At 43.3% G+C, this 23770-nt stretch overlaps 1 protein-coding gene across 1 annotated transcript in view; it reads right to left on the bottom strand.

Annotated features, from left to right (window-relative positions):
• The window catches only part of slc38a11 (solute carrier family 38 member 11), an 87329-nt gene extending 76165 nt beyond the window's left edge, over window positions 1-11164 (bottom strand). The window contains exons 1-3 of the mRNA XM_067986781.1: window positions 11043-11164; window positions 10514-10637; window positions 129-203 (exon numbers count right to left, since the gene is read on the bottom strand). Coding sequence (XP_067842882.1) covers window positions 129-203; window positions 10514-10637; window positions 11043-11084 — 241 coding nt within the window. The 5' untranslated portion in view covers window positions 11085-11164. The remainder of the gene's footprint in view (window positions 1-128; window positions 204-10513; window positions 10638-11042) is intronic.
• Between the last annotated feature and the right edge of the window lie 12606 nt (window positions 11165-23770).

Below are 23770 nucleotides of genomic sequence, written 5' to 3'. Positions count from 1 at the left end.
AATGGAACATTTTATCATCTACTTAGAATATTTGTCGTATTAAACTTGAACTGTTGGTAACTTTTAAAATATATTCAAAATACAGTTGATAATACAATGGTTTAAAAAAAAATCATGGATTGGATTACCTGTTACATATGCGACCAAAAAAAGGAGCAGCATTCCTAAAGGGAAACCAGCTTGCTTCATTGAGTAAGGTAGTCCTGACAACATATGAAAAATGTTGTGAATTCATTCTGCAGCAGTAAATGGACGCATCTAAGAATAGTGTTTTTGATTTTTTTTTTTAAAATGTACTCTTGTTTTAGTCTGTATATTTTTTAAAAATCTCACTTTGGACTTTAATACGTTACGAACAGCAGATGAAGTGCAGACCAAAATTTATCTCCACTGTGAATAATTCTACTCCAAAATCCATTTTCTCTTGCTGATCACCCACTACAACTCTTAAAAAAAAAAAATTGAACTAAACATCACATAACCTGTATTACTTCTCAAGTAATTTACATTCATGTTATCCGATTAAAAGATATTATGCAATCCAGTACTTAAAAGTCAAGTACTTTATTTCCGTAACATATCACAGACAATAATAATGATAATGTTGTACAATCTATGGGGAGTACTTTTGTGTTCAAAGTATTTCCTAATTTTGTGAAAAAATATATACTTCTCAAATCCAGACTGATCCTTTGCTAAAAACAATTGTAAAGCTCTTCTAATGCTTCCAGTGGTTAATACAGTGAGCAGCTGAGCCATGTTGCCTTGGAGGCTCCAGGTTTTGACTCCCCCACCGCCCCCGCTCTGTGCTGAGTTGGCTCTCTGCCCCAATTACTGTCGCAGCTATCAGCCTCAGTACCCTCAGGTTAGAAAGGGTAAAATTGGCTCCTGATTGCTATCTAGCACCCCATACTGGAAGCTCAAGGGGTGCAATTTTCATCTTCAATGCCTGATTTCAGTGGAATGAAAATCAGGTGGGTTCTATTAAGTGCGTGCGATCCACCCTGCCAAATTACCACTCAGGCAGCGAGGATGTCTGTCTGGATGTTGAGAGAGGACTGGATTGGGCTTGGTTGTGATGCCCTTAGTCAAATAACACACGATTCCCGACTCCAAGATCCCTAGCCCAGACCCCAATCCCTGGATCGGACCCTGATCCCAATCCCTGGCCACAATCCCAGCCCCTACCTCTGGCCCCAATTCCTGGCCCCTTCTGCATGCTGTGGTTGCTTATTGGCAACATCAGGGACTAGCGGGGGGGGGGGGGGGGGAACTGTTACAAGTTTTGAGTCTGCCTTAGATATTCTCTCGGGTACAGCGATGCTGGTCACCCCTTAAATGGTCAGACCACCTTGTGTTCAGGAGTGTGCCTATTCTGCCCAATATCTAATTATGTGATAGCATAACCTAGAGGTGTAATAATAGTACCCACTTGAGATTTGCATTGGAGATTGTGGCCCCGATTATAGCAGCAGGGTATAGGAGTTATGAAATACATTAGCAAGGGAAACAAATTAAATAAACAGTTTCAATGGGCTCAAGAAGCAATTGGTTGTTGAGAAGGTATTGATCAATATGGTGGAAATGTGGAAAGTGGGTTTGATATAACAGAAGGGGACCAGATAGCTGGCTCAGTGATTATAACAGGGGTAGGTTTACAATCAGGAAAAAGAAAACAAAAACAAATATATTTCACTGGTTATTTTAGAGTGGTAAAATCCATAATTCAGATGCATAAAACCAGATGATCGGTAGTTTAGGAACCCTTAGTGTGCTGGTTAAACTAGGCAGCCATACAGTCGTCACAAATGCAGTGACAAGTGCTTTAAGAGTTAAAGGGCACTCCCCCAACCTTGCCAAGTATTGATGGTTGTGCAAAGTGCTTACATTTTCCTATCTTATTTTATCTGATGTTTTTGTTTTTAAAACTGCAGACAATTCAGGAGGAAAGGGTGACAAAAAAATAGCAGAGCAAGTATGAGATGTGTAAGGTACAGATGGAAAGACATCCTGACCAGCAGTAAAAAGGATTGCTTCTAAGAAAGGGGCATCTGGAAAAATTAAGGAAGAAATACCAAAAGCATAGAAGAGTAAAAGAGGGATTTTTGAAGGGACTGAGTGTATGAGAAAAGTCTGGCAGTCAATATAACATGCAATACCAAAGACACATAAAACAAGAGGATAGTCGAAGAGGTGGAAGTATTAAAGGACAAAACAAGCTTTCTTAAGAGTAGAGAATAAAAGAATGCACAGATGCTTAACAAATATTTTACCTCTGAACTTACAGATGCAGCTGAAGGAAGGACTTGCAGAAATAGCAGAGAATAGAGATAATACAAACACACAATTTTTAGTATTAAAATAGTTAATGGGCCTTAAAGTCGAAAACTTACCAGGACCAGATAGTATACGCTCCAAATACTGAGGGACGTTATTGATGAAATAACCATAATTTTTCAAAGTTGTTTGGAAACAAGTATCAAAAAAAGGGAAGGACTAATACAGGCAAATATCGACCAATTAGCCTTATGTCAGCAGGAAAACTGTTAAAACATAATGAAGGATATAATTACTGAATAACTAGAAAGGTATGGACTAATGAGGGACAATTAACACTGATTTATAAAGGAAATGCACAACAGGTCCATTTGCATCCGTAAAGAAAAAAGATGGTTAACGTTTTGGCTTAGGTTCTTAGATTCCAATATTTCCAACATTTTTTCAGGGGGTGTTTGGATATGAGCTTGCCAGACCAAACAAAATTACTTTAAAAGGGTTTTTATTTCACATAAGGTTCATGTAGAAACATTATTACTCCCATTAATCTAACAATTGAAATAAAGCAAATGAAAAGAAAAAAGTCTTGTACAAAAAAAAGCATGAAGTCCAAGCACTGGTTATGTGTCACTAGTGTATGAATGACTTTGCTTCTATTCATTGCAATATCCCGGCGAAAATTTAGAAGCGCAAGCCCAACTAATTGGTTTTCACTGGTCAAATTGCAGAATGGACTAGATCTGGAAGAACATTCATTGTTTCTGTCTATCAAGTGATCTAAGGAACATTCTTTCAAAAGCAGTGGTCCAATTAAAAAAAATAGGAAATTTCAGGAGATGTTTGAACACCGTGAACACCACCCCCTCCCCCCCCCCCCCCCCCCGCCTATGCCCCTGTGTGAAGTTGGCCCTAGTATCGGTACGAAGGATGAATATTGTTTTTACAGTTTGTTAATTCAAAGTAGTTTTTTGCTAGAAAAAAAAATTGAATTATTCAGTAGTTTGGACTAAACAATTACAATATAACACAGGAGGTTTTTTTTGCATGCTTTCAATTCATATTCACAGATAATTCAATTTAAGCAACATTGAATTAAAAAGGGGTAACCTGCATCTGCAGAGCTATTTTCATTTGGCTTACAAATTGGGACTGTGCTCAGTGGCCAATATAACTTGCTTATGTAATCTACTTAACAAAATTGCCTGCATTGCAGAGTGGGAGAGCATTTGTGCTTTACAAAAGAATGCTGAAGTGGGCAGGAAGGACTGCTTACAACTGACAAACGCATTTAAGAAAATCCACTATAATTATGACTTGGAAAGCCTTCCGAGTAAGCCAGAAATTTATGGCTGCAAGTCAGAATACAAGATTGAACACCCTTTTTGGGAAGGGGGCACTGGAAGGAAGTTATTATACATTTAAACACAAAGTAAAATACTGCAGATGCTAGAAATTTGAAATGAAAATAGAAAATGCTGCAATCTCTCTGCAGTTCAGGTTTATGGCCCTTCATCAGAACCCAAAATATTAGATATTTATCTCTTCACCCCCAATTTTCAGCTCTTTCCATTCCGCACCCAAGCCAAGAAGGCCTAAAAACAATCTGCTCTCAGTCCTATTCCAGTGAAAGATTTGCAACACTGCAAGAAAGGAAGGTTCGCTACTCTTCCCCCTTATTGAGGTTCTGTTGGACTTTGTTTTACTCACAACCATTATAAGTAAACAAGGTGAATTGAAATAAGTCAGAGTCTGGATCAACTCAAGGAAGGATGGAAGAAGTATTGCCAAGCAGAGGCACAATCACCTATAAAATGAGTTGGTGAGGAGGGAGCGAATACAAGTGGAACTTTCAGGAATTGGGGCAAGACGGTGCAGATATAACGCATGACAAAAAAAAATTAGGGTGTGGGAGATGACACGTTTCTTCCTTCTCTCTTCAATGTCTATGTTACTTACAATGACACTTTCAAACTCCCAACTGTCTATTCTTTGGCCCTCCATTCACCAAAATACTTCTGGAGCTACCCTTCTACTCAATCGCACCCACACCTCCACCTTTGATGCCCTTGTCCCCAATAAAACCCATGCTCTCTCCCACCCTGGTCATCCTCCTTGGTACAGACCCCATCTCTGCTCCCTTAAGTCCAAAGGATGCAGATTTGAAAGTTTATGGTGAATAACTGGTTTAGCCATTCATCACTTGGCTGGACCACGTCAAACACTACCAGGCCCTACTCTTCTCTTCCAAAACTGCTCACTATATCAGGACCATCCTGGAATGCAAAAAGATCACCCAGCTTCTTTTCTCCACTACCAACCATCTCCTAAAACCCCTCTCCCCTGCCCCCTCTAACAAGTGCAAGGAGCTCATGGACCTCGATCACTAAGATTGAGACCATTCGGTCAATTGCCTCTGTTGCATCCCTCCTCTCATCTTGTACACCAAGCCAAGGTCCCCCCTTGCCCTAGCCCTGAACTCATATCTTTCTATAGGTTTCTCTCCATTCGCTCCTTATGCCCTCTCAGAGCTCATCCTGTCTATGAGACCCACCTCCTGCTCTCTTGACCCTATTCCCACTAACTTGCTGACCATTTAACGACCCTTCCAGGAACCCATGCTAGCTGATATCGTAAATGGTTGCCTGTCCTCAGGTACTGTTCCCTTTCAAATCTGTCATCATTACCCCCTCCTCAAAAAACCCACTTGACCCCTCAGTCTTTGCAAATTACTACCTCATGTTCAACCTCCCTTTCCTCTCCAAAGTCCTTGAACATATTGTCGCCTCCAAAATCTGTGCCCATCTTTCCCGCAACTCTATGTTTGAATCTCTCCAATCAGGTTTCCACCCCTGTCACAGTGCTGAAATGGCCCTAATCAAAGTCATAAATGACATCCTATGTGACTGTGACCATGGTGCACTATCCCTTCTCATCCTTTTTAACCTGTCTGCAGCCTTTGACATGGTTGACCAAACCATTCTCCTCCAACACCTCTCCTCCGCTGTTCAGCTGAGTGTGCCTTGGGATGTTTTATTATGTTAAAGGCCCCATATAAATGCAAGTTGTTGTTATTTCAAGAAGTGGAGATGCCGGTGATGGACTGGGGTTGACAAATGTAAGGAATCTTACAACACCAGGTTATAGTCCAACTGTTTTATTTGAAATAAAATTTATTTCAAATAAAACAGTTGGACTATAACCTGGTGTTGTAAGATTCCTTACATTTATTTCAAGAAGTTAAGAATAGAACTGTACCAGCAAAAAGGTACTGCAAAAGATACTGATGGAGATAAAGTTAAGTGTAAATATTTGCAGTTTGGTGCAAAAAAAACACTGCACTCATACGAAGGCAATGTTAAGAAGAATGAAGGAAATTACGGGTATAAGTGAGAAAAGGAGGCTGTTGCAAATTACATTGCATATGCCATGACAACAAAGAGAATGTATTGGAGCTCATATCACCCGGTGTCAATCCACACTGCTCTTATGTTTTAAGGCAAAGCTCACACAGGAGTGTAATGTGTGGTGAACCCTCACAGATCACTTTAATATATGAAGAGGGGAAGGAGGTTTAAGGATATTGGGCCTCCAGAGATTGTAGCGATACACAAATCAGCTGGTCTGTACATATTAATCATATGTTGTATGTGATTGGCATCAAACATGAACATACCCATATACTGTGTACAAATGCTTCGTGTATTGACAACTCAATACCTAATGGCTGTGTCTATACAAATCAATCTGTATCGTAGGCAGCCAGCTTAGCAGCCATCTGCAACTGATGTCTGTTATCACTTTCTACCAGTCTTGATCACCTGTTTGTTCCTGTCTTCTTTTTGTTAACATTAGCATCACAGAGCAGAAAATACCCTTTACTATCTATACCCAACTTCAAATGTGCTATTTTCCTGAAATCTTGCAGTTTTGTTTTCACTTAATAAAAGGTGTCTGAAGAAAGAGCTCAAGTTTGTGTAGGTACAATTTACAATCTAGGAAGCAGCTTGCTATAGACAGAGCTAAGTGATCCCACAACCAATAGATCAGATCAATGCTATGCAGTCCTGCCGCATCCAGTGGCGAATGGTGGAGGACAATTAAGCAACTAACAGGAGGAGGAGGCTCCATGAACATCCCCATCCTCAATGATGATGTAGCTCAACATGTTAATACAAAAGACAAGGCTGAAGCATTCTCAACCATCTTCAGCCAGAAGTGCCGAGTGGATGATCTTTCTTGATAGCCACAACATTGGCATCTACCAGACAATGTAGAAAGCTGCCCAGGTAAGTCCTGGCCACCGAAAGCAGGACAAATCCAACCCAGCTACTGACCGCCCTATCAGCCTACTCTCAGTCATCAGCAAAGATGGAAGTAGTCGTCACCAGTGCTATCAAGTGGTACTTACTCGCCAATAACCAAGTCACCAATGCTCAGTTTGGGTTCCACCAGGACCACTCAGCTCCAGACCTCATTGTGGCTTTGGTCCAAACATGGACACAAGAGCTGAATTCCAGAGGTAAGAGGAGAGTAACTGTCTTTGGCAGTATTCCATCGAGTGAGGCACCAAGGAGCCCTAGTAAAACTTAAGTCAGTGAGGATTGGGGGAAAACTCTCCTGTAGTTGGAGTCATACCTGGCACAAAGGAAGATGGTAGTGGCTGTTGGAGACCAATCATCTCAGCTCCAGGATTTCCTTGGGCAGCATCCTAGGCCCAACTGTCATTAGCTGCTTCATCAATGATCTCCCCTCCATCATAAGGTCAGAGGTGGGGTGCTCGCTGATGATTTACATTCAAAATTCTTCATCTAATGAAGCAGTCCATGCCCGAATGCAACAAGACCTGACCAACATACAGGTTTCAGCTGATAACTGGCAAGTACCATTCGCGCTACACAACTGCCAGGTGATGACCATCTCCAACAAGAGAGAGCCTAACAACCTCCCCTCGACATTCAATGGCATTACCATTGCTGAATCCTCCACCATTAACATTCTAAGGGTCACCATTGACCAGAAATTCAACTGAACCAGCCACATAAATCTCTTGGCTACCAGATCAGGTCAGAGACTGGGTATTTGGTGGCGAGTGGCTCATATCCTTACTCCGCAAAGCCTCTTTACTACCTACAAGGCACAAGTCAGGAGTGTGATGAAATGCATCTTCACTTGCCTGGATGAATGCAGCTGCAACACTCTAAAAGCTTGACACCATCCAGGGCAAAGCAGCCCGCTTGATTGGCACCCCATCCACCAGCTTAAACATCCACTCCCTCCACCACCGACATGCTTCTTCGGCTGCACTTCCCAAACCCGCCTAGAAGGGCAAAGGCAGCAGGTGCATGGGAACACCATCACCTCCAAGTTCCTCTCCAAGTCACACACCTTCCCGACTTGGCCCTATATCGCCATTCCTTCAATATCGCTGGGTCAAAATCCTGAAACTCCCTACCTAACTGCATTGTGGGAGCACCTTCACCACATGGACAGCAGAGGTTCAAGAAGGCGGCCCACAACCACTGTTCCCTCTAAGCTGCACGTTTGTGCGGCCACAGAGCAGTCTGTTGTGGGACATGCTCTTAAACATTCCATCCACGCAGCATACTAGTGCTCTCAGCCCCTCTCTCACACTGACTAGTGCCCGGACCCCAGGCCCTTCTCCAGCTCTGCCTCCCTGGTCCCCAGTGCTCCAGCCCCAGGCGGGCTGCTCTGCCTCTGGTGATGGGGAGTGTCCAGAGGTCTGAGTGTCTGATCCCGCAGCTCCGGCCCCAGCCGCCGCATTGTTTATCATGTCGCTAGGAACTGAGGTCAGTGAGCAGCTGGTTGACTGTGCGGAAACCAGACCAGGAAGTAAAATTGAAACCGTTGCTTTTGTCAGTGGCCAATCACAGACCGGACCTATCCACCCAGAGACCAGGCACCTCCACCCAACCAGAGATGAGGGGTCCATACATAGAGGCAGCCAAAACTAATGAGACCTGCAAGATGTACAATTGGAATGCAATAATTTTTTAAAACTGTGCTGAGGATTCAATGGGCAGGGAGAGGGGAGAGCTTTAATTAAACAGTTCCCTATCCCCAAATTCACACTGACTGACTTGACAGCTGTTTGTATTTCTGACTCAATTTAAAAATTCTGATTGCACATAATTTATTGCTGGGTGAATCAGAGTCATTAAGCTGATTGGAATCGTTCCCACAGATATTTTATTAAAAATTATGATCTGCTCAATTTTAATGCAACTTAAACCCATTGCATAAATTATATAAATTTATCAGCCAATATAACATTAAATTGTTATAATTATCCATTATTTTGTGCATTTGTTCTGTTTGTTATTTACCCTGAATAAAAAATGTTCTATTTAAAGTTGTGATTTTTTTTATGGTGGCACACACAGCCTTTATATCAGTGCACAAACCCAAACTCAATCCACACTTGGCCTAAAAAAATTAAAGGGAACCTTGTCCACAACCACCTTCTTATGGGCAACTAGGGATCGGCAGTAAAATACCAGCCTTGCCAGTGACACCCATATCCTGAAAATAATTTTTTTTTAAATCTTGCTGTCAGAAAGTCTAAAAGATACACCTGGTATCAATATTTGTTCTGGATCTACTGCCTGGCACTTCCCGACAAGGAACGTGAAAAAAATTAACCTATATAGCATATTAGAGCCTAATTATAGGGTTTTCAGAACTGAATTGTGAATAAAAACGAGATTTAAATCTTATGAATTGATGAAGGATTCTCAACAGCATATAATTTGGACAATAAAAATAGAATAATTAGATTTTATACCTTGAAAGCAACTATCAAACTGATAATTCAAATTTAGTTTTCCACCAAAAATGGAGGCAAATATACAGTGGTGTCCCCTAGGGGGCAGTATTAGGACATTTGCTCTTTTTGACATATTAATGACCTGGTCTTGGGAATAGGAGGCAAAATTTCCAAGTTTACAGGTGACACAAAACTTGGAAATGTAGTAAACAGTGTGGAAGATAGTAGCAGATTTCAGGAGGACGTAGACTGACTGGTGAAATGGGCGGACACATGGCAGATGAAATTTAATGCGGAGAAGTGTGAAGTGATGCATTTTGGAAGGATGAAGAGAGGCAACACAAATAAATGGAACAATTTGAAAGGGGGTGCAGGAAAAGAGAAAAGGGGGTTTACATACACAAATCTTTGAAGGTGGCAGGACAAGTTAATAAGTCTGTTAAAAAAGCATGCAGGGTCCTGGGCTTTATAAATAGGCATAAAAGTACAAAAGCAAAATAAGTTATGCTAAATCTTTATAAATCACTGGTTAGTCCTCAGCTGGAGAATTGTGTCCAATTCTGGTCACCACACTATAGGAAGGATGTGAAGGCTTTGGAGAGGGTGCATAATAGATTTACTAGATTGGTGCCAGGGATGAGTGACTTCAGTTATACAGAGACTAGAGAAGCTAGGATTGTTCCCTTTAGAGCAGAGAATGTTAAGGGGAGATTTAATAGAGGTGTTCAAAATTATGAAGTTTTGATAGAGTAGATAGGGAGAAATTGTTTCAACTGGCAGGAAAGTTGATAATTTGAGGACACAGATTTAAGGTAATTGGCAAAAGAATCAAGAGGGAGATGAGAAAACATTTTTATGCAATGAGTTGTTATGATCTGGAATGCACTGTCTGAAAGTGATGGAAGCAGATTCAATAGTAATTTTCAAAAGGGAATTGGATATATACTTGAAAAGGAAAAATTGCAGGGGGATGGAGAAAGAGCAGGGGAGTGGAATTAATTGAATAGCTCTTTTAAAGAGCAGCAACGCACCATGGGCTAAATGGCCTCCTCCTGTGCTGTTAGATGCTATAAAATGTTATTTTCCTGTCGACCTTCATTGTTTATATTGGGAAGATATGGCTAAATTACTGACTTACTGAATATTCTTCATTCTATGCCAATAGGTGCTTGGTGTTAATCTTTTTTCGATCTCTTACATACAGAATCACGTGACGTCTCATTCTGTCTCTTCGCATCAATCTACTGAAAGGTTTTCAACCCTTCACTTGATAGCATTTAGATTTTTAAAAACAAGCTTTAAATTATTGATTTTGGAATTTCTGAGGCATTGTGTTGCTGAGCATCAAACGGAAACTCTAGCGCCGATGATTGACTCTAGGCTCGCTGTTGGCTGGTTGGGTGAATGGATTTTAATTATTGTAGGAGTAAAATAAATAGAAAGTGTGTTTACCAATGATTCCAGAGCCTATGATAGAGTTTATTACATTGAAGCTCGCTGATGAAAGATTGCTTTTCTCCCCTTCCGCTGTGTTCTCGTTGAAAACCAATGCTTTTTTATCTTCAACGTCGACCATCTATAAAAAGTCGGTGCGCAAAATTCATCAATAACAAAAAGGTGAAATCCATTAATTTCCGTTCCTATACACCCTTTATTCACTTTTTAATCAACCACAAACAACCCAAAATTACAGACTTTCCAGAAAAAGAGCAAGGCGAACATTGTGGCATTTTAATTCTGCTGTTGAATAACAATTAACGCTTTATATTTTACTCACTGCTTGAAATTTATTTTTCTCTGAAGTGTGATTAACAGTTGTGAAAGTGTTCAATTCTGCGCCAATAGAATAAGTTTTTCTCCGTAAACTTCTATTTCATGGATTTTAATGCAGTACCACTATTAAATATAGAGGTATAATGTAGTATCGTTTTATCAGATGCAAATGTTGGGAGTGTGTTTAAAACAGCAATGGTCTCCTTACCTCGTCGTAGTTTTCCTGCATCTCTTGACTTTCATCTCCCATGTTGAGTGCCTCCACGGAAAAAAAAATATATTTTGAGGTTTTTCGTTTATAATGTTGTGAAATCGAAGCTACGGCACCAAACAGCTATGCTCAAAGCTTTCTGTGGATGCTAAGAGGAAAGCCTTTTAAGGAAATTCAGCTCCTCCCTTATCCGCCTCCTCCACACGGACCCAGCCATCTCGACTCAAGTGAGGGACAAAATGTAAAAGTTCCACCTTCACTATTCCAAGAAAACGAACAGTACGATTGTACTCTTTCACAAATTAGTATCTAAGATTGTTCTGTGGTAACAATTTCTCTTTTAAACACAGAAGTTAGCCCCACTACGATATATGAACACCGATAATAAACTTGAATTTCCCTCCGCTTGTGCAAATAGGCCTGCTGGAAAACGTTGTCATGTTTTCCACCCAAATTTAATTATTTTGCAATTGACAGCGCTAAATGTAGCTACACTTCTATGTTGGACAATTTTCTTCCCAGTTTTTGGAGCCGTCTCTAAATTGTTAATGTTATGTAAAAACTGAGTTATATTTCTGGTCATAACGTGGTTATCATTTATTATTTATTTCAATTAGAATTGGAAACTGCGTATGAAGTAAACCACAATATGCTGGCTGGCATGCATGACCTCCCAATGCACAGCTCTAAGAGGTTTTAGGCCACCAGAATATCAGCAAGCTGTCAGTGAACCCCAGTAGACAGCCACTATACTTACCCTTCTCACCAAGAAATCACTTAGTAGGAGTGGTAGGTTAAATGTCACATATCTGAAACAAAATACAAGCACCAAGCCAATTGAAACTGCCAGCATTCATTTGGGAGGCAATAGATAAAATAACTTACACTACATTTGATTTGAACATTGTGATAAGTACTTAGTTGTTATTGGTTACAGTATAACAGGCACACAGGATAAGACTGCAATAAATGGTATTTGAAGAAATGAGCATGAAAGTGTAGGGCAAAATGATTTGGTCATAGTTTCTTGGCAAATGTGGTTTGCTGTGGCACTAATTGAAAGGTATCTAGAATTAATGCCTAATGCCCCTGTCTTCCTTCTTGCATTGCTGACACTGATGCTAATTCTTCATTGGCATTTTCACCTCTTGCTCCTTAATTTGCATGCTGAGATATTTTGTTATGCAAAATTACGTAGCATGCAGCAAATTACATTTGATTTTGGAAACCCTCAGGGTGTGGTTCTATAAGTCTGTTCCCAATTGATCTGCATTTGAAGTGCTGCTTCAACATCTGAATGGTATGTTTCATAATAATTCTAGTTGTAGCAAAAACTTTCTTGTGCATGTGCTTTGTTTCTGCCCAAGGGGTTTGTGGCTCCATGGAATAGCATTGGTCTCCCTGATGCTATGCCTCTATTCTTTACTCCCCCTCAAACAAGGATATCACAGATGACTGCCTTAAAAGGAAAGCCTCATGAGAACTTTCAAGGAAGCAGATATTGATTTGCATGATTCTATGCTGAGGCTTGTGCACACTGAGATTTTCAAAAATCCTTTCAGTTTATAATGACATTGTGCACAGGGACCTGAATGGTAATATGGGTGTAGTCAATGACCACTGCAGTCTGGGAAAGCCAGCAGTTCTGTAGAATTGTGCCTTCTTCTCACATTGCTGTTGTTGGTCAGTGGCAAAAGTAATGAATTTGATGGCTCAGATGAATAATGCATCCTTAATGTAACTTGCACAGAAATCTGGCTGACAGTGCCGATGTCCCCACTTCTGTACTGGAAAGAGAAAGATACATAAGAACTGAAGACCACACTGACTTTTACGGTCCCCTACAGTGCCGTATGGATATTCCATGCTGGAGCTCGTCCTGAAGGAGATAGCACATCTCTTGTCACTACCTTCCTGCTACACCTCAGCCTCCTGAGGCAAATCTCCACTATCATTATCAGGTAGCTGTGCCTGATACGGTAGACCCACTATGCAGCATACCAGTGGAACTTGACGATTCATCTTGCATACCACCTAACATCCTGGGCAACTCTCTCTTACTCTTGCTGGTCCTTTGATGCCAAGCCAGTGGCAATGGAGCACTGAATGCTTCCCCATAGTGCGCCAAAACCTGGAATATGAAAATAAATTTTACAGCAGCTAAATTTTAAATGAAAATTCCAGCATTCACACTGTTGTCCCTCCAGCGTTGCTTATTCCATTTGAGTGAAATTAATACATTGAATGAACAATGTGTTAGTGTGACGCTTGTACCTACCTAATCTGTTAGTTTCAATTAGATTAATTGACTGTAAAATATTTTGAGTGTATTAGTACTTGCACTAAAAAACCATTAGACAGCATTTTTGTAATGAGCGTGCTATACTGCTGACATTAGTGCCCACTACTGTACATTTGCCACTAGCTTTAACCTTAAAGCTGACACAACTTACTAGGCTATCCGCATCGTACTTTAAAGCACATGTTATGAAGAAACTCTGGTTGCAAAAAACTTTAATTGTGTAACACTCCTACATAACTGCAGTTGGAGTGAAGACAACCTTTTGAACTTTAACTAGCTCTCTCCTGTTGTTCTACATAGTCAGTTGGAGGATACAGTTTTATGCTATGTAACACACAATATATTATCAGGATGACTGATTTATGGTGATTGGATAGTAATTGAACATTTTATTTGCATTTTATTGCAAAGTATTACGGGAGTGTTAGCAGTATTTTGGGATTCAAATTATGTAATTATATCCACATTTTTGTGGAAATTGTAAATAATAATGTTTCTTTAGATATGTAATTGTGGTTGAAATTGTGGTTCATCCAAGGCTGAATGTCAGACAAGCACAGAGGCATTGGAGTTGTCAAGAGATGTAGAGCTGGGTGTTATCCGTGTACATGTGGAAGCTGACCTCATGTCTGCGGATGATATTGCCAAGGGGCAGTATGTAGATGAGGAAGAGGAGTGGTCAAATATGGATCCATGGGGGACTCCCAAGACAATGGTACTGAGTTGTGAAGAGAAGTCATTGGTAAAAAGGTCTGGCTAGGTAAGAGTGGAACAAAGTGAGGGCAGTCTCACTGAGCTGCACAATGGAGGGGAGGATGTTGAAGGAGGATAGTGTCAAAGGCTGAAGAGAGGTAATGCATTACAGTCATAGAGAATATTGTTTATGATTTTAGTTCGGGCCATTTGGGTGCTGAGGGAGGGGCAGGGTCCCGATTCGAGATTCAAACAGGGAGTTGTGGAAGAGATAGGCTTGGAGCTGGTAGGCAGTGACGCATTCAAGGAAGCAGGAGAGGAAAGGAAGGTTGGAGATGAAGTGATAGTTTTCAAGGACAATGGGGTGGAGGGTGAGTTTTTGGGCATTGGGGTGATGATGGTTTTGCAAGGGAGGGGGACAGTACCTGAGGAGACAGAGCTATTTACAATGTCAACTGGAATGGGGGCAAAGGAGGAAAGTGGTCACCAGTTTAGTGGGAATAGGGTCAAGGGAGCAAGAGGTGGGTCTCATGGATGAGATAAGCTTGGCAAGGCCATGTGGGAGATGGGAGAGCAAGTAGAGAGAGACGCAAAAAACGTTAGACTCCAATCATGTAGCAAGCGAAAATTACAATTTCCACTTTTGTCACCCCGTAACACAAATTTGTTATGATATTTTTTAGAGCTTTTTGCTGAGTACAGCACTATTTTCCTCAGTATTTTTGTATAGTAAAGTACTATTTCCAACAGCGATTTATGTTTTGTTACAAACATTTTATTTAATTCCATATATTTAAGTGCAAAATTCTAGGTATTTGTAAAATGACTAAAATTGTATACTGTAAATGTGTTGAAAAATGTAGACAATAAGTAATTGTGTGCCATTAGGTTTTACTGACAAAAGGATGTGACACCTCAAGTGGATTGGTACAACTTTGCGATGTTGAGGATTTTCATCTGCAGTATATTTTCAGTCAGATATTTATGTTCTTTATCCAAGACTTCTGTGAAAACAAAAATCATAAGTCGGGAGGTGTCTCTTACATACATCATTTTCTAAAGTTTATTTCCACAAATCACAGATTTGAATGAAAATATCTTGCACCTTTACAATTTTTTCTAAATCTGTGTATATAAAAGCAATGATTAGATGGAACACTAGGGCCGATTTCTCCATATTGCACGAGGGGAGCGGCCCCTTGCTAGCAGCGGTGAGGACATGGATTTGAATTGGTAGACTTCAGCACACTTGGCGCTGAACTTCCAACACCAGAAAAGAAGTAGCTTTTAAATAGGAACGTCAGTTTCACCATTCAGGTACAGGGTTCAAAAATGAGCGCACCCTAATTTCTGCGCACATGAATGATAATAGCACTAATATTCAAAATTCTTTTCAAATGTAGGAGCATAGTCCATAAAATTGAAAGGATAAAAACGAAATAAATTCAGAGATTAAATAAATGTATTGAGTAAATGCACAATGGAATAATTTGATATTTATATTCCTGATACATTTTTATATTCAGTTATTATTCTACCCTACCCATAGATTTCCGTGTACTGCATATCATGTGGCAAAGAAATAACCTCATCAAGGTGCAAATGTGCAACACTGTCACCATCCATAATAGGTAAGGAAGTGTGAGTGAGGTGATTCGCCCTCTAATTTTCTAACCTTAGTTCTGCTTAGCTTTTCTTTGATAGCCTGTGTGGTGAGTTACAGGTACACACCCACATTTTAATAACAATTTTGTAACCATTCAGACTCATCAGCTTGTAACAGATATATTTTATTTCTGTTACAAGTTAATTTTGGTTCATATTTCACACAATGTTCACATTTTTGTAAATGTCCCTTTCTAATCTAGATATTTTCACTTTTTTGTTTTAAACTACTCTTGTAGTTGAACCCGAGCTTCCTATATCCTCAAGAGTGTTTCATTTGCCCTGATTAGTAAAATATCACAGTGCACACAGGGTAATGAACAGAGAACTTATTTTTACTTCAAATATGGTTTCTATCCTGTGTGGAGTGATGGGTGAGCGGGATTTGGAATAGGAGACAGGAGTTTTGGATGAGCTGAAGTTTACAGAATGTGAAGGAAATTGTGGTTCATCCAAATCTGGATGTTCGACAAGTAGATTGACAAGACAGCCAGTGAGGGGACGAGTGACAAGTGTTGGGGAGGCAGAGCTGGGTGCCATCAGCATACATGTAGCTGCTGACCCCATATCTGCGGATGATGTCGCTAAAAGGCAACAGGAGGGGGCCGAGGATAGATCCTTGGGGATTCCACTGGTAAAGGTGTGGGGATGTGAAGAAAGCTATTGTTTTTGGCTACGATTGGATATATCAGAGTAAAAATATATAAAAATTAAAGTGCATCATTTCATGAGGTAGTTGCCCAAAATAGTGTATTGTGCAACACTTACACTATTTTAGACCTGACAAGGGATGATCTTTTAACAAGGATCAATGTGCCAGAGAAGCTAAGTGGACAAACACTGAGGCCTGGATTTTAACTGCCGGTGTAGTTTCCTGCAGGAGTTCATTTTCTGTACACCCATGGAAGAATGAGACCTGGCTGATTTTAACGGTCAGTTCCGGGTAGCACTCCTGTTCCTCCTGGTCTCACAAGGAAAGTAAAGAAAAATAAACACTTACCTTTTTCCACCTCTTCTGGCCCTGATCCTCTGGATTGGTCTGGCAGGAAATTCACTGCTGCTTCCCGCTCAGGCAATCTAGTAAAAATTGCAGTCGGTTCCTGATGTCATAGCAACCCGACACGCATATGTTAAACAGGACTCTGCCAGCTTTGGGTGGGTGTCCTTACCACCTGCTCAGGAAAGCAGGTTAAAATATGAACCTGTCAGCTCCTGGAGGCTCCAGGGTGGGTAAGTAACTTGGGCGATTTTAACTGCCGACCCACCCAGTTTCTGCCAGGCGGGTAGGGTTAAATTCACCTCCTAGGTTACTTTTACATCCCTTGTCACCAAAGTTGTTTAAAAAGCAAAGGCTAGAAATTAGGCTAATTTAAAATCATATATTAATTAAATACTTACTGATTTACCACCAGTACTGTTCAGCCATCTGCTGAATAAATCATTGTTTACATAAGCTTTTCAAACCAGTGGGTGGCACTATTGCAAATGTTATTGAGAATTCTCCTGACCATCTTCATATTTGCAATATTTAGTAGCGGAAGTATGCAAAATAATCATTTAATTGAGCCAAAAAAACCTTTGAAATAATAATGCTGACCACATTATATAATTTTATACACACTGAATCATAATTTTAAGCTCAGGAAGCTGATAGAAATGAGATCAAAAATATATATAATAAAAAAGTGGGAGACTAATCACAAGTCCATTTAACATATGGTGCAATGAGATATATCAAAATAGGACCGCTGGCGATTCTCACCATGGAGCCGCTGTTCACCCTCCCAACGCAGAGGAATCGGAAGCTGGTCGTACGCATGTACCACCCACACGTCCCAGTCGTCGAAGTGCTGATGTTCCTCACCAGATGCGTCAACGGGGCGGAGAACAGTGTGGACGTCACCGACCGGTTCGGGATCTGGACCAGCAAGAGGGAGGTCACAGCAACGTTGAGAGTGGACGCACAAGGCAACATCCTCCACCCCACCCCCCCCCCCTCCAGCTTCGCCATTAGAGGAAGTCGAGGGTACATCATTTACGTGGGGCAACCCAAAGTGTCGCACCTGCGGCAAATCCGGCCACGAAGCGGCCTCCTGCACTGCAACCGTCTGCAAGAACTGCAAGCAGGAAGGGCACCAGACTAAGGACTGCAAGGAGAGCAAGCACTGCAACCTGTGCGGGGAGGATGGCCATCTCTACAGAGCCTGCCCCAAACGCAGCTTCAGCTACGCCCAGGCTTCCAATAGCAACACAGCGGAGGAGGAGAGGGCAGCAAGCACGGCTGCCCCAAAGAAGGCCAAGAACCCTCACCCCGCCGTGACCCCCTCCGAGAAGACTCTGACCCAGGAAGAAAAGGAGCGAGAAAAGGGTCAGGCCAAAAACTGCCAGAACCCGACACCCATTTCCGAGCCTCCCCACCAGCCGACAGAGTCCATGGACGAGGAAGCAGCAGAGGAAGAATGGCAGTTTGTGAACAGGAAGAACAGAAAGAGGAAGCCAGAGGAAAGGCAATGAGATATTGCAGACACAGCAACCAGGGGTAAAAGAGCGCTCGAGTCGCAGTCGGACTACAGCGACTACCCCGCGTCTGACGAGGAGGGACGACAGGAGCGAAGCAGTCAGGCTTCCCACCGAAAGCGTCAAAACGTCCAAGGCGACAGCGACGTGATCGACACCCCCCCAGCTCCAGAACACTGGGAGCGAAAACGCCTCCAGCACCCTGTAGCTCCAGGACGCCGGGAGCAGCAAAGTGCCCAGTGCACACCAGCTCCCGGACACCGGGAACAGCACAGCAGAAAGCGAAGACTGGTTCTGGGAAACCGGGAGCAGCAACAACGAGGAGCCCCAACCGATCGAGGATCGCACGGGCTCTCCACCCGACACCACTCTGCCGATGTCACCCAGGCGGAACGACGACCCCCTCTCTGAGGCGGCACTGGACTCGTACCTCAGCTCAGGGAGCGTGGAACACTTTGCACAGGTCACCTGGATGCAGGGACACGGCCAACAGCTGGAAACAGCAAGCGGACAGTCGGGTGAGACTTTAAACTGTTGTTAAAATGGGTCTGAAAGTCGCATCCATTAACGTGCATAGCGTTAAATGCACTACGCGATGTGTATCGACCTTGGACTACTTGGCCAAGGTCAAGAGCGAACTGCTGTTCTTACAGGAATGCGGCCTGCCGCACCTCAGCAATTACCGGCAATGGTCGCAGCGGTGGGCCCACGGGCCGTTGATCTGGTCGGGAGGCAACGATTGCCGTGCCTCCGGCCTGGGGATTCTGCTGCGGGGAGGCAACTTCACCATCACCGAGGTGGTGGTGGGGGGGCGGGAGTCGCCTCCTCGTAGCGGACGTAATGTACAAAAACGCTCCGCTCCGGCTGATCAACGTGTACGCCCCGGCTCTAAAGAACGAGCAGCTGGCCGTCTTCCAGCAGCTCCCACTGCTGCTGGCGATGTCCAGGCCGGTCATTCTCGGCGGGACTTCAACTGCATCATCGATGCGGCTGGACGATCCGGCAGAGCTGACAACAAACTGGACACCACGTCCAAACTCCTGATGGAAGCAGTGAAAGACGCCAAGCTGTGCGACATCTTCAGCAACCCTGCAGACGGAGCGGCGCGTCAATACACCTGGTCCAGACCAGACGGGTCCGTCCGTTCCAGAATAGACTTCCTGTTTGCATCCCTGACGCTCAAGGTCAGATCCACCAAGGTCACACCGGTGTTCTTCTCTGACCACTGCCTCGTCCTGGCCGACTGTCACATACAGGACGATCAGAGAGTGGGCAGGGGGATATGGAAGCTGAACGTGAAACTGTTGACCCTGGGAAACATTGAGGAACTGAAGAGGGATTACAAAGGTTGGATAATCGTGAAGCCCTTCTTTGATTCCGCAGTGCACTGGTGGGAAGCCATCAAGGCGAACATCAAGAGGTTCTTTATCCTCAAAGGTGTTTAGAAGTCGAGAGAGAGGCAGAGGGAAACGTCCCAACTCCAGAAAAGCATGCAGAATCTTCTCCTGCTGCAGTCGATGGGGATCAGTGTCGGGGAGGAACTCAGAGAGGTGAAGGATCAGCAAGCCTCGCTCTTTGCCTCCGAGGCCTCCAAGATCATCTTCCGGTCCAGTGTCCGCTCCATGGAGCAGGACGAGACTTGCTCGCGTTTCTTCTTCCAAAAGGTGCACAGAGAGAGCTCTGTGATCAGCAGCCTGAAGGAAGAGGACGGCTCGGTCACGTCCTCACAGCCCGACATACTGAGGATCTGCAAATCCTTTTCTGCCAGACTGTACGACGCGAAGCCCACAGACAGCGCGGCCTCCCAGTCCTTCTTGTCATCTATCACGGAGGTTCTAGACGACAGCATGTGGGAGAGTCTGGATCACCTGCTAACTCTGGACGAACTGACAAAGGCCATCCGTTCCTTCGAGAAGTGTAAGATTCCCGGAAGTGGCTTACCGATGGAGTTGTACTCAGCTCTATGGGATTGGATAGGCCCAGACCTGCTGCAAGTGTATGGGAGTATGCTCCTGGCAGGCAGCATGTCAGACTCCATGAGGAAAGGCATCATCACCCTCATCTACAAGCAGAAGGGGGAGAGGGAAGAAATTAAAAATTGGCGACCCATCTCACTACTTAATGTGGACTACAAAGTTCTGTCCAAGGTCATCGCCAATCGGGTCAAGTCAGCTCTAGAGATGGTGATCGACCCCGATCAGACCTGCGCTGTACCCGGCAGGAAGATCTCTGATAGCTTGGCGCTACTCAGGGATACGATCGCCTACGTACAGGACAGGGAGGTGAACACCTGCCTGATCAGCTTGGACCAGGAGAAGGCCTTTGACATAATGTCCCACACATACATGATGGACGTACTTTCCAAAATGGGGTTTGGGGAGGGAATCCGCAATTAGATCCAACTGCTCTACACGGACATCAGTAGCGCAGTTTCAATCAACGGGTGGGAATCAGAAAGCTTTCCGATCAAATCTGGAGTCAGGCAGGGCTGTCCTCTCTCCTCCGTCTTGCTCGTGTGTTGCATCAAACCCTTTGCCGAGTCCATCAGGAGAGATGCGGGCATAAGATGGGTGACGATACCAGGCAGCGGAGGCACTCAGGTCAAGGCCTCCCTGTACATGGACGACGTCACCGTCTTTTGCTAGGATCAGCTGTCGGTCCGCAGATTGATGAGCATCTGCGACCAGTTCGAACTGGCCTCGGGGGCCAGGGTAAATCGTACCAAGAGCGAGGTCATGTTCTTTGGGAACTGGACCAACCGATCCTTTGTCCCCTTCACCATCAGGTCGGATTACCTGAAGGTGCTGGGGATCTGGTTCGGGGGGGCCGGGGCGTGCACCAAAAACTGGGAGGAGTGGATTGCCAAGGTGAAGCAAAAACTGAGACTGTGGGATCGACGATCCCTCTCGATCGTGGGCAAGAACCTGGTCATCAGGTGCGAGGTGCTCTCGGTGTTGCTGTACGTGGCGCAGGTCTGGCCCATACCTCACTCCTGCGCCGCGACAGTCACCCGAGCCTTCTTCCACTTTATCTGTAGATCAAAAATGGACCATGTCCGCAGGGTCACGATGTACAAATCTCCAGAGAAAGGGGTTAAAGGTGTGCCCAACGTGGCCCTCATCCTGATGGCCACCTTTGTGTGCGGCTGCATCAAGCTGTGCATAGACCCTCGGTATGCAAACACAAAGTGTCACTACGTGCTGAGGTTCTACCTGCCCCCAGTGTTGCGAAGGATGGGCCTGGCCACGCTGCCACGGAAAGTTCCATCCAATTGGACCGTTCTGCCCCACCTGTCCTTCGTGGAAAAGTTTGTGAAGAAAAACACCTTTGACCACAAGGCAATCAGCAAGTGGTCCGCACGTAACGTCCTCGAGACCCTGCGGGAAAAGGAGATGGTGGATCCTGTCGGTTGGTTCCCCGAGCAGACTGTTAATGTCAATTGGCAGAACGCCTCATCGCCAGAGCTTTCAAACAAGCACCAAGACTTAGCTTGGCTGATGGTGAGAAGGGCCCTTCCCGTCAGATCCTTCATGCACTCCCGGACTCTCAGCGCCACTGCGCGCTGTCCCCAAGGAGGCTGCGGTGGAGACGAGACCGTCACCCATCTCCTTCTGGAATGTGCCTGTGCAAAGAAGGTCTGGAGAGAGATGCAGTGGTATCTGTCCAGGTTCGTCCCGAGCAGTTCCGTAACACAGGACTCTGTGCTCTACGGGCTGTTCCCGGGGACGCACACCGAGACGGACATCAACTACTGCTGGAAGACCACCAACTCGGTGAAAGACACCTGTTGGTCTGCCCGAAACTTGCTGGTCTTCCAGTGCAAGAAGCTGTCCTCGACCGAGTGTTGCAGACTGGCACATTCCAAGGCCCAGGACTACATGCTCATGGACGCACTGAAGCTGGGTGCGGCTGCCGCAAAGGCTCTCGGGGAAAGGCAACCGTTTAGAGCCTCCCCGCCATTGTATACCAAGGGGCTGCAATCAGGGAAAACCCCCTCGGGCAGAATGTAAAACTCAAACTGATGTAATGAAATGTAATGCACCTGTAATGAATCTGTAATGCACCTGTAATGAATCTGTAATCAATCATCTGTATTGATTGTGATGTAATGAGGCACCCTAAAGTGTCATGAACAGTAATTATGTACAATGTGTTCATCGAACTGTACTTGATGTAACCTGCAAATTGTATAATCTGTATTGTGTAGGTTTGGAATGTGATATGACAACTGTATTGTGTGTATTGTTGCACATTTTATGAATAAAGTATATTTTTTGAAAAAAAAATAGGTTATTTCCAAATCAAAGTGACTGAGAATCACTCCAATTGAGTGAAACTTGGTAGAAATGCTGAAAAATAGTTGTTACTTGATAAAAATTAGTATTAAAATGTTTTAGTTTTGTGTCTGTCAGAGGGACAGCAGAGATGACATTTACTAAATGGTTTTGGTACCTAAAGTATTTTAAAGAAATTTGAAAAAGGGCAATCCAAATGGGTCAGAAATTAAATGCATACACCATTATGGTAGTTCGACATGCAGATGGGGAAGTCTTAGGTCTGATCCCCTGGTTTTTGTACAGTTAGCCAGGGCAGCAATGGAGACAATGTCCTCAATGTCTCGAGAATATGGAGAAGAAAAATGTGTTTGGTTCTGATTTACGGTGACTAAATCAATCAACTTCTGTTTTTATTACCTGCTATTCTGGATTTTTTTTAACCAGTGCTTTAAGGATTAAATTCTGCAACTCTGTCCATTATTTTGTGAAAATCATAAATGAGTGGTCTTTATTATTATTTTTAACATATTAAAAGTCTTGAGGGTAATTTTAAACTAACCCATTCAGCAGATACGAGGCGGGTTTGGGTTGGGCACCCGCTTTACACACCGCAAGTTTTTACACTGCATTGAAGTCAATAGATCGTAAAATGGGCATCCAACCCGAACCCATCCATTTCCCAGTTATTTCCTGTATCATGATTTGTTTGTCATGATATAGTGTCACCCCCATTTCTGTCATGCTACTGCTGTAACTCTTAACTTTTCCTATTAATTTCATTAGTGTTGATTCAGTCCTCCCAGCTGAACCTTCCCATTAGTGACCCAATCTTTATTTATATGTTTACCCGTCATTGGTTGGAGTCGATCACGTTATAGGGTCCTTTAAGCCTCCCCTTCTAGCCGAATTGCAGATGCGACATTCGTGCTGTACTACCACCTCTTGCCAGCTAAGTTTTCAGAGCCTCAGACCTATCTTTCTTTTTTCCTTCCTCATTATCTTTTTTGAAGGTTCATGCTGATATTTTTCTGTTTTTTTCCTTCAAATGTTTGTTGTCATTTTTTTTGTTTCCTACTAACTTTTTTTCTCAAAGCCTCATTGCTGCTATGTTTGTTTTTGTTTATATCCTTTTCCCTCGCTCTCAAGTGCCTGTTCCCTGTTTTTTTTTTAGGTTCCCAGTCCCACTCTTTTCTTCAATGAACTTTTCCCCCTGCAACACTCAGCCAGACAGACCCCTGAAATAGACTTTTCCCCATTATGGCCCCACAATC

This window comes from Heptranchias perlo, chromosome 7 (assembly GCF_035084215.1).
Source record: "Heptranchias perlo isolate sHepPer1 chromosome 7, sHepPer1.hap1, whole genome shotgun sequence".
Taxonomy (NCBI): Eukaryota; Metazoa; Chordata; class Chondrichthyes; order Hexanchiformes; family Hexanchidae; genus Heptranchias; species Heptranchias perlo.
Note: the sequence above shows the minus strand (reverse complement) of the source record. Positions and strands in the feature narration are given on the sequence as shown.